The sequence below is a fragment of the Triturus cristatus genome, chromosome 9 (assembly GCF_964204655.1).
Source record: "Triturus cristatus chromosome 9, aTriCri1.1, whole genome shotgun sequence".
Taxonomy (NCBI): Eukaryota; Metazoa; Chordata; class Amphibia; order Caudata; family Salamandridae; genus Triturus; species Triturus cristatus.
Genome location: NC_140592.1, coordinates 105,971,038 through 105,982,484, shown reverse-complemented (window position 1 = coordinate 105,982,484; position 11,447 = coordinate 105,971,038). Strand labels below are relative to the sequence as shown.

At 49.0% G+C, this 11,447-nt stretch overlaps 1 protein-coding gene across 1 annotated transcript; it reads left to right on the top strand.

Moving 5' to 3' along the window:
• Positions 1–1,277: 1,277 nt before the first annotated feature.
• On the top strand, positions 1,278–9,828 carry BHLHE40 (basic helix-loop-helix family member e40). The gene is made up of 5 exons (XM_085624506.1): positions 1,278–1,885; positions 2,080–2,149; positions 3,984–4,091; positions 5,655–5,781; positions 6,526–9,828. Exons 1-5 carry the CDS (start codon positions 1,797–1,799, stop codon positions 7,389–7,391), a joined length of 1,260 nt encoding a protein of 419 aa, XP_085480632.1. The 5' UTR covers positions 1,278–1,796; the 3' UTR covers positions 7,392–9,828.
• Positions 9,829–11,447: the final 1,619 nt, after the last annotated feature.

Sequence of the window (11,447 nt, the reverse complement as noted above, 5' to 3'; positions counted from 1 at the left end):
GCTTCTTCGTGGCACTATAGTGTCTTTTCCGATTAAGTACCTGAAGAATACTTTAGTATACGGTGTTTTGTGCATCTTTAGTTGGTGCTCTTATGTAGATTTATATCATGCACACTTTGTGTTTGTGACCTGGATGTCTCTGTGTGTTCTCTAGTCGTGTCCTATAAGTGTGTGGCGTCTCTACGGTGTTTCAATCTTAAATGCCTCGACTCTGTTCGCCGTCTCTATTTGTGTTTATATTGTGCATTGTTTTTTTTTGTTTATGGTCTGTAGCTACAGCGCACACTATGTTACCTCAGCGTGTGGCCAAACCCTGACAACATATATTTGTGTTATCCCCCCCCCCCCAGCGGTGTAGATTCAAGGGGGGAGTGGATGAAAGGCCTGAAAGTGTTTTAAAAAATTATGTTTTGTCTCACTTAGTACTCCTGCCAATCCGCATTCCTCTCCCTTTCTGCTGCATAATGTATTTTAATATTATATGCCTGCGTGACTATTGGAAAGTCGTAAGCTCTCCCCCCCCCCTTCCCCCCCAATCTTACTGACCAATCTACGCCCCTGGTGCCCATTAGACCCCCCACCCATAGACTATAGTGCCCGAGGTTTTAACAAAATATGGGTCCCTGACACTTTCACTCTGGGACTCATGCCCCAGCGAACTTGACTGCTCACTGCTTGCGCTCTACACATATGACTGTCGTGTTATGTCATATGGAGTCTGAGGTTCATCTGCACACACACACAAACACTGGTTGTATAGATCACAGCCTATACATGCTGTTTCGATTGAAATCTCTGACTCGGGCATGTTAACATAACTTGCACAGAGTCCTGCCGTTGGTTGGGTTGGCATGTTTATTGCAAGTTGGCCAGCGAGAAGCATTTTTTTCAGAAGATTAAACAGAATGAACCTCGGGTCAGCCGAATGTCCGTGTCCAGCTCAGCCTTTCAGCATTCCGAGCCGGCTCGGATCGCAGGTATCAAACATACATTCACAGCGCCACCAAGCGGCGAGTAAGCATCGGGCCCGTGCGCCCTCCCCCATCCTTACTAGCGCACGCTGCCCTGGGGATGGCACTCCGGATGGCACTCCGTGTGATCAGCCTCCCTTCCCCGTGTGTGCGTGAGTGCGTGTGGGACGGGGGCGGCGCCTGCCTCCCGGCCAGCCAATGGCAGGCCTCTGGCAGCCAGACACGCGGATCTCCCCCCACGCCCTGCAGCATTGGCCAACACGTGCGGCTCATGTGACCGAGGCGGCGGCGGGGTCACTGGGCTCCAGACGTGCCTGCAGTCACAGGGCAGGACACGTCGAGCCCGCGCCCTGCCGCACACTCCTCCCCGCCGCCCCCTGCCTTTTAACCAAGCCTCCGCCACTGCCAGGCTCATCATTCACAGGCTGAGGTGTGGAGTGGGAAGTAGCTGGGCACGGAGAGCCGCGGCTGCATACAGTGGGCACGGGAGCGGACATACAGGCAAGGAAGTGTGCACCCAGCTGCGGGCACACAGACTTGGTCACGCACAAGCTCGGAAGTGGGCATCCTACAGTGGACACACTAGGCTCGGAAGTGGGCACTGACGTGTGGGCACACAGACCAAGCAGCGGACACAGAGACTTTACACTGGATTTATCTGCCATCGCGCTGGCAAACTACCAGCCGGGCACCACCAACCGGGCATCTCTGCCACCCTCGTTTTCTGGACCTGTGAGACTGTCGTGGGCATCTGACGCTCTGCACCCGCACCAACTCCCCGAAGGAAGCTTGGACGCCCAGTCTAGCCGGAAAGTTTCGGGTGCCATGGAGAGGATGACCGCTGGTCAGCCGTCACCATCCTGCCTGGCCAAGCTGTCAAGCCCGACGCTGGAGAAGAGCAGCCCTGTGCCAGGGTAGGTTTCCACTGCGGAGACCCCCCCCCCCCCAACCCACGGGTGCCAACAATACAGGTGTTCGTGGTGACAACCTTTAGACACCCTCTCACCCCACTTTTTTAATTCTGATATTTTCAGAATGCTTATTTTGGTGTCTTTTCCCATTGCACCCCCGAGTGTGCCCATCTCATCTGTGTTTACCTTTTTTTCAGAATGGATTTTTCGCATATGTATCAGCTCTATAAACCCCGGAGAGCGCTGAAAAGGAGCGAGGACAGTAAGGTAAGAACAAGAGAACATTGTATTAGCGCTGCACTCTAGCGCATTGAGGCAGTTCAGCTCGCAGCGCGCTATATGAAAAGTATACTGTGAAGTGTTGCATTTTGTGCTGTACTGTGTTGTCACGCCACTGGTTGATGATACTGCTGTAAGAAAGTAACCCCCCCCCCCGCGAAAGTCTGGATAGCGAGAGGGGGCTCCACAGGAATCATTCCCCAGAACTCCCTATATGTCAGCACCTCTATAACACTGTCAATAGACTCCTCACCTGTGGAATTAAGTGGGTTATGTAGATTGCTGTTGTATATCGGCCACTGTCACATCTGGATACGTGCACGTTCGGCAGATGATGGAACTGGAGAACGGGGTGATAGCGTCCTTTGCCCAGGATCACACGGTCCGGACAAATTTAGAAACACTTAATTCAAACCCAGAGCTCCTGGTCACGGAGTCTGCGAGTTGCCCCTAATCCCGATATTATAATATAGTTATCAAGGTCCAGCCGTTTGCAGTCTATTTACCTCTGGGGCAAACGGTTAACACTTCTCAATACAGGTCTCCATTTACTCACAACCTTCGATTAAGAAGCGCTTTGAAGTGGAATGCTAAGTGGCATAGAGTTTTGTTTTCTTAATGAAAAACGTCAAATTAGAAAAGGAGTTTTTATGGAATATTATTATTGTAAAAAAACATGGGTTACAGAGACGAAAATACAGTTTTAGGAAATAAAAGGTGTTCTTGCGTGAATACCTTCACTTGCCCAACACCTGTTTATGGTTGCTTGACACCAAACCCTTCCTCGGGCACATTGTTGTGTATATTACCACAGTTGTGACTGCCCTCTAGGGTGGGCCTTCGGGTTTCTTTAGGCGACCACCCGTACACGCCGGAGTGTTTGCACGTCACATGTGTGATTCCGAGGGGGTTCCTGTCTGCTCCACCTGTCCCCGAGTGCCCTGGTGTCTCTGTGTGTTGCCACATTGTGGCAGTCTAGTGTATACGTTTTGCGTGCATAAGTCCTCTCTGTATCTGCTCGGAATAGGTTGTGTCCTGTTTGCTGGATTTGCTGTCTGTGCTGTTCTTGTGTGTGCGCACCACTGTGCATATGTATATGCAACTGTGTGGGTGTTGTCACGGCCCTTGTTTGACTGCATACATACATGTCTTGTCTGTGTGCACACTTCCTGCTGGGTGTGTGGTGCATGGATTTAATACCAAACGCTCACTTACTGATATCCGATCTTAGGGAATCCACGTGGCCCTATAGGCATTATTATTAATTTATTTAAAATTTATCACCAAGGCGGGGTGTTTCATGGGCAAATAAATCGCGTTTATTGGCACGAGTGTGCGTGCAACACAGTCTACAGGGATTACATTGCCCCAGACCCATGACCTCTTCCCCTTGACCCAGAGGGCTCGGTTTGGGACTGGTGAACTTTGGGGGCAGATGCGAACCCTTAGTGCAGAGTACTGCTGCGGTGGTTTCTTGGCGCATCGGACACTAAGTGTGGCAGTGAACCGGGGGGCGTGTAATAGTGTATTTCGGAAGAAGCCGCATTCATAGATTTTACCCCAGTGTATGGAGGGAGGATGTTTGGGGCATTTCAACCGGTTGTAACTGGGGTAAGGGAATATGTGACGAAAGGGAATATGTGGTTTATGGGGTATGGGAATGTGTGGTATTTAAACCATGCGTGGCTGGTGTATGGGGGTAGATAGATCGTATGGGGTTTAAACTGGCATGTATTATGTCCTGATGGGCATCTCAGCCCGTCACCCTCTGTAGCGCTGCCTGTAGCTAGCCTCGCTAAGCGCTCTCTCCTTCCGCCCTCAGGACACCTACAAGCTGCCGCACCGCCTGATCGAGAAGAAGAGGCGGGACCGGATCAACGAGTGCATCGCTCAGCTGAAGGACCTCCTTCCGGAGCACCTGAAGCTCACGGTAAGCGCCTCGCGGGAGGGAGGGGCTGGGCAGACCTAGCGCTTCGCGCGCCTTCTGTGAAATGTTCTGGAACAGCCAATATGCTCAATGAGTTTCTAGCGAGAAACTGACCTGTGCCCCTTCTGACCCCAAATACCGCTCCCCTCAACCGTGAAAACACGTCCCCGCTCGGACAAGTCACAGGCTACCGCCCTTAGGGTGGCGTGTGCCCCGCCCCCCCGCTTTTATTCAGATGGAGGCAGTGAGAGAGGCCCGAAAGGAGCCGCAGTTTAATAACGCTAAACCTGACCCCGCTGTTACATTGTGAATCTTGAAAACTAGTCCTGGGAACCTAGGTGTGCGCCCACTGGTGCGTCAGAGGCTAGAGCCCTAGGGAAAAAACACCTAATCCCGAGTTTTAGGAACCACGTAAAAAAGCACTTTAACTTTCTACACCTGATTAAGCACCTCTTGATTGTGCGTGCATTTGCAGACAGTGTGAGTCTGAAGATGCGCACAGGGGCACAGCTCCCCCTTGTGGCTCATTTTAGCAGTACAGCCACTGCACCTGCATTGCCATGCCACAGAAGAGTGGCTCGCAGTTTCTCACCACTCCAAGAAAAAGATACATAGTTACGAGTACGACGATGACAGGCTACGAGTAGAGAATGTATCTGGGGTAGAAACACAAGAATTCCATATTTATGCAGAACTTGTATCTATTGCGGCTCGAGAGTTTAGCTATTTGAGTTATTTTACCAACAGTGAGTGACATTACCTGAGGTACGTCATTTATTTAACCCAGAATGTACTCGCCATTCTAAATTATATATCGGTTTGCGGATTATTCCATTTGTTTCAAACATTTACGGGAGATTTGTGGTATCTAGTTCATGGAGATTTGGGGCTAAATATAATCTAGTCTTGGCGCATTCTAGAAACTTCCCTGGCTGCGCACAGAGCCGCGAGTTTGTGCTCGAGAGCGGCAGGCACGGCCCCTGGCTCAATTTACAGGGGTTTTTATCAAAGATTTTAAGATTACGAACATCCACATACAGCTTTAGTTTTTGGTTTATTCCATTCCTTTTTTTAGCAAAAGAATAACCTGCTTTTGTTTTCGTCATTGTTATTAAACGTAGTTACGCTGTTCTGAAACAGCAGTCCGAAGGCTGTGATATATCGAAAGAGGAACAGTTTCTACCCTTTATGTATATGATCCCTCTGCTGAACTGTGCATATAGCGCGGCCTTGGGCGCGCGCGAGCCAGACAGGGTATTTTTAGCCACGGTCGGGGCTTTCTCTGACTAATTATCAGCGGGAGGTCCTCGAAAGCCAGACAGCAGCAGCCAGAAGAACGCGCGCATGCGCCCTGTTTTAGGCGCAAGTCGGCCAATTATAGCGCTGTGAGGCCCAGGAAGCTGCAGAGTTCACCCAGGCTGAGGTGTAGATGCGGACATGGGGTGACGCTAGGGGCGGGACTCGGTGATTATTGTGTGACATGCTTGACACAGAGTGGTATTTGACGCGCGCTACAGGGCTGTGTATGGACAAGGTTTGTGATCAGCGCCATCTTGTTTTTTCCAGACTCTGGGTCACCTGGAGAAGGCTGTCGTCTTGGAACTGACTTTGAAGCACGTGAAAGCTCTGACCATCCTCACTGAACAGCAGCAGCAAAAGATCATCAGTTTACAGAGCAACGGGGCGCAAGCCGGTGAGTGTCAGCAGGAAGCAAGGCTCCCATCGAGGGGAGCTAAGGGGTGGTGCTGCGGTAGGGGCGGGGCAGTGAAGGATGACCATCAGCACTCTATGGCCTCCTACTCTGAGGATAAGGGTGATGGAGGCAATGCATGTGGCTGCACTGACCCACTGTGTCCTACTACCCTTGGGATGGTGCAGGGGACCGGATGGAAGCTTGCATCCCTGGGATGGTGCTGGTACCCGCCCTGGATCACTGTGTAGATGTTAATGGGAGGATGGAGAGCTATGAAGGGGTCCCACCAATAGACTGCATCCTAAGCCCAGGGACGCTTCTGCTGCAGACCTGTGGACCTCTATGTGAAGCTGAACATGAATCATGCACATGGTCTGCTCCAGGCTTCTGCCAGAGCTCTGTACCCCACGGAGACAGCAGGTGCCATGGACTCCATAAAGTCAGTGCAGGAGGGCCAGGGCTATCAGGAACGGCCTCTGCTATAGTTTAAGGGCACTCATCCAGCAACGGTGGGTCGAGCCAGAGAAGCAGTTATGATTTGGGTGTAGGTGTAGTAGTCAACCCCTGAAGAGAGGACACATATGGCTAAGCGTGACCATCAGCTTGTTTGGTGTGGAGTCATTTTAACATTAGTTTCTAGATAAGCGCCTGTGTGTTGGCGATAGATATTACAGCACTATTATAGGGGCGTTCCTCCCTTATTCAACGACGTATTCTAATGCTCATACTCCTGTTTTTTTGCAGGTGACTTGGCCCCCGCTATCCCAGACTCCACGCAGGAAGTCTTCCGCTCAGGCTTCCAGGTGTGCGCGAAAGAGGTGCTGCAGTACCTGGCGGAGCAGGACAGTGAGGGCAACGATCTGGAGTCCTCGCAGCTGGTCGGCCACCTCCAGCGGGTGGCCGCGGATGTCCTCCATGTAGGGGCAACCTGGCACGCACCCAAGGGTGCCAAGAGTGGAACCGATCAGAAGGAGAAACCTAGCTCCTTAGCTAAAGCTGCCGAGGGGCATGGCAAGAACTGCGTCCCGGTCATCCAGAGGACATATGCCCACTCCAACGGGGAGCAGAGTGGCAGCGACACGGACACAGACAGTGGGTATGGAGGGGAGTTGGAGAAGAGTGAGACAGCTGCTGGCCAGCAGTACTATCAGAAGGAGTCTCCCCTGGCATATCAGGTACAAGAGCGGGTGCATCATATCAAGAAGGAATCGGAGGACATTCCTGCCAAGCGGCCCAGAAAGGACACCTCTGACGATGCAGGGTCTCCGTTCAGCACAAGCGACCTGATGGCATCTCAAGGCTTCCTGGGCCCAAACCCCCACCAGCACCCACTCTGCCTGCCCTTCTATCTGCTTCCTCCCTCGACTGCAGCCTACCTGCCAATGCTGGAGAAATGCTGGTACCCAGGGTCCATGCCCATGTTATACCCAGGCCTCTCCGCCTCCTCTGCAGCCCTCTCTGGGCTGATGGGCTCAGATAAGAACACCTCTTCTTTGCTGATGCCCCAAAGACTGCCTTCCCCAGGGTCTGCCCTGTCGCCCCTGGACTCGTCTGCTCTGATGCAAGCTCTGAAACAGCTTCCGCCTCTGAACCTGGAGACGAAGGACTAGCGCCCAGCCTGACACTGTCTGACTTTCATGTTCAGAATGTGACAGTTCTGAGTGTCTGGGAGAATGGAAAGTGGCAGTGCCCCCAGGGACTCTGACAGCCCCCCGGAGAGGAGATGGCCCAGTGATGAAGGACATATCCAGGGGTCACAATGACAGGGTGCTTCAGAAGCCTGGACTTTGCACCACTGTGCTGTTGGTGTGAAATAGATCAGGATGTTTGTGAGAAGTACTGGTCACAGAAGAGTTCTCGATAGGACCCTTGCACCATGGCTGATAAGAAGTTTAGTTTCTGAGATGAGCAGGGTCCTCCAAGAGATGCTGTCTGAGACACAAGCTTGTAAGGTGTAGATGGCACCTTAGCACTGGTTTTGAGAATGCCATGGTACGCATGCGTGTGGATACAAGGAGGACTTCATAGTAGCGATCACTGTTAATCATGGTCCGGTGAGGCCCGGCAGAGCCTCCCCCACTGCATGTAGCTGCCGAATGGAGTAGAGAGTGAAACTCGTAGTGTTTACTGTTGCTGTAGGCAGGCGATGTGGAACATAGGATCTGGCAGTTCCCCCGCCTGACACTCCCTCCTCCAGATCACAGCCCCGGAGCCTACTTTGGGTCACTCTTTTTCCAATACATTCAGGGTCTTTACTTTCTTAGAGTGAGCCGTCCGACGAACACTAGAGCCAAAAACATAGGACGCCGCCTACCAGGCTGCAGATGCAGAATGGATCCCTCCCCCCCAAACACACACACACACACAGAAACTTTCTAGTGCTGTCCAGAAATACCTTCATCACAGGCAAAGCTGGCTATACCAAGTCACATACTCGAGTACAGCCAGCAGTTAGCACCAAACACTGCCCGAGAGGGTGTCGTATCATTACTGTTGGACAACACTGACTGTGAGGCATGGCTCCCACAGGGGTGGCAATCACTAATGGCCTAGAGTAGTCAAATCCAAGCTCGAGAAAGCTCCTTACACAAAGCCTGAAAGTTTCCATTGTGAACATGTGATTGCACGTGCACCACCTGTGCTGGTCATATGAGATCTGCCAGTACTTCGTGTTTACACAGCAGCAGCTGACACAGTGCTGCGAGGGTGAAGGTCAGCCCATCCTGCCCTCAACTTCTCCCCAGTGCATTATGGTACTTGTAGTCCATTAGAAGAAACCAGGCCTGCAGCGCAAACCAAAGTAACATTGGACCAAATTGTCCCTGTGGGTTGGGTGTGATACAAGTTCCGTTGTCCCGAAAGGAGGATTTAGAGAGACTGCACTACTAAAACAGACAGGCCTAAACATTTATGTTCGTAGTAAGTGTTGCTGTAGATACACATGCTCTGCGTACTCCTGCCGATGGGGTGAGCTAGTTCTGGCTTTTCGCTGAGCAGCCGGTTCTAGGATTTGTAATCCTAGTTCACAGTTGTTCCAACTGAACTAGCACACATGAAAACAATGATTTAAAAAAAGAATAGCCCCCTTGCAAGACAGCCGTTCATATATCGGGCATATTTTCTTCTGTACTCAGAAGAACAATTTACATAGCCGATGAGTCCTCGTCATAACTGTGTGTCTAAAACACTATGCAGGTGAATTCCTAACGGGTAACCTTATGCTTTGCCATAAACATCAAAATAATATAAGTAACACTCACACAGTAACTTCAGAGGAGGAGTATTTGTTTTTTAATGCTGGGGTTTTTGCGAAGAATAAAAGGTGCACACATTTCAATCGCCAAAACGCATAAAGTTAGAATGTACAAACTGGATTTGAAACATTTGAACTGCAGCTGGTTTCAGAATAAAGTGAAATGCCCTAGGAATGTTGTACACCTGCTTTAAATCATTGTGAAAAAAAAATGTCCTGCTCCCGCCTACATCTAATGTAGGGCAGCGGTGTGACACCTGTGGAGCACACGTGGTCCTATTCCGTTCACGACTCTCGCCCGTGTTACGGGGGGAAAAAAACATATCACTTTGTGGCGAGATGTTTACTGCACTGCGAAAGGAGAAAGAAAAACAAGAGAAGTACGAAGAGAATTACCTTTTTTTCTTTCTCATCTCATCTTTTGTGATATAACGTCCAAAGAAAATGGGGTTGCGGGCTGGCTCTCCCCTTCCCACAATGCACTGAGCTTCCTGTTTGGAAGAGTGGGTAGAGTTCATACAGGGGTTGCCTTTGTGTGTAAAACTGCAATGATATATAGAGATATATTTATATATTTGAAAGATCCCAGATTTTGGTCAAAAATGCCCTGACTTGGGAGTTGTTCAAAGATTCTGAGTCATCCGGCTTCTCTATTTTTGTTGGTAGTGAACTACTTTCTCTTGGGAGAGGCAGAGTGTTTATATTTTGGAACAGTGTAAATATTTTTTTATCTGTGAGTCAATGTTAAATACTGATTTTCAAATGCCCAATAAAATAATATTTTTCCTGTGGAAGTCAAAGTTGTGACCCTCTTTTGTGCATTAGTGTGTGTGCCCAGGTGTGTTTCTTGATGACATTATTACCCCACCACCCTTCACTACCCTTGCACAAGGAAGAGGTATTTATCAGAGAGGCAAAGGAGAATTAACAAGACCCAGAGTTCCAGCGATCTAGGGAACACACACTATGCCTGTAACACCCACTATACTTTGATCACCAAGCAACTCAGAACACAGCAAACCATTCAGAACTCGGAAGCCATGCTCATCCTCACCCTCCCACACAGAACTCACAGCACGCCTCTGGTTGCTCCACTGGGTTCCGCTACACAAACACACTCATTTCAAACTCCACAACACACACATTCAAGACACTACCCAACTTAGGCTCCACCTACCTGAACAGTTGCATCTCCTTCCACCAACAACCCGGACACCTCTGCTCCACAGGGCTCCTACTTACACACACCCCATGCATGCACAACCAAACCACGAGGACAGGCGCTCTTTTACATCACTCGAAGCGTGGAACGGCCTCCCACTACACATCAGAGACTCGTCTCTTGTTGGATTCTGCAAGAAGTTGGAGACCTGGCTTCTTAATTAACCAACACACACACACCTGTTCGGTACCATCAGTCCCCCACAAATGATAATGCGCTTAACAAATACACATAATATAACAAAATAACATGTATTCATGGGGAAAGTATAAACTCGATTGTGGTTCTCTCGTCAGTTTTCCAACTTGCAAAATCTATCAATCTTTCAGTCATTCCAAAAGAATCTTCTTCATCGATGCTTCAGTGTTTGTAACTGAATTCCATACCTACTATTTGTGTATTCCAATATCCTTTTCAAAATTCCAAGTTTCGGCCATCTGTATATTCGGGAATATAAAGTCACTCAACAATTTATTTTCAAGTAAACGATGCGTCCAACAAGGATGCATGTTCAAATACGTCATCAATATTCCAGAACCCATATACATTTTAAACCCCCCCACCCATAGTAGCAGAATACCTTATACCCAATGGCAACAAAATTACTCGGGAACCCACAAATAGGGGAGCACAAGTTCTAGGCAGAAAGAGGACAGTCATGGTGATCGGTTCAAAGACATCCTTCACGGTTTTTAAAAAAAAATATACATTTTAACCCTAAAGAAAATGGAAAACAGGGATGGGTAATAGTAAAGCTATTCTCTATTAATAAAATACATTTTGAGATAGCTTAGGTGATAAATGCATCTACTGCAGAGAATAATGCTGATAACATGCAGATAGCATAACTCGTGGTTAATACTAATGCTGGTAATACTCTCTGGTCAATCTATTTATTAATTGCTCAGACAGTTGATGTGCCTGTTGCATACAATTACCTATAATGCTAAGTTTAAAAAAATCCTTTTAGATGTAAAAAGAAGTTCATTGGGTTAACAGTTTTATTGGAAAGTCTTATTTAGGCTTATTACAGGTAACTTGGCTCAGTGTATTCGTTATGTGCCCTCTGTAAACATTTACACATAACGTTTGCTATTGAAGGTTGATGGACATGGGTTTGGTTGGGAAGCAATCATTTAATAATAGTTGAAAACACTTACTTTGCATTGTGGGCTATATAAATTATTGTTA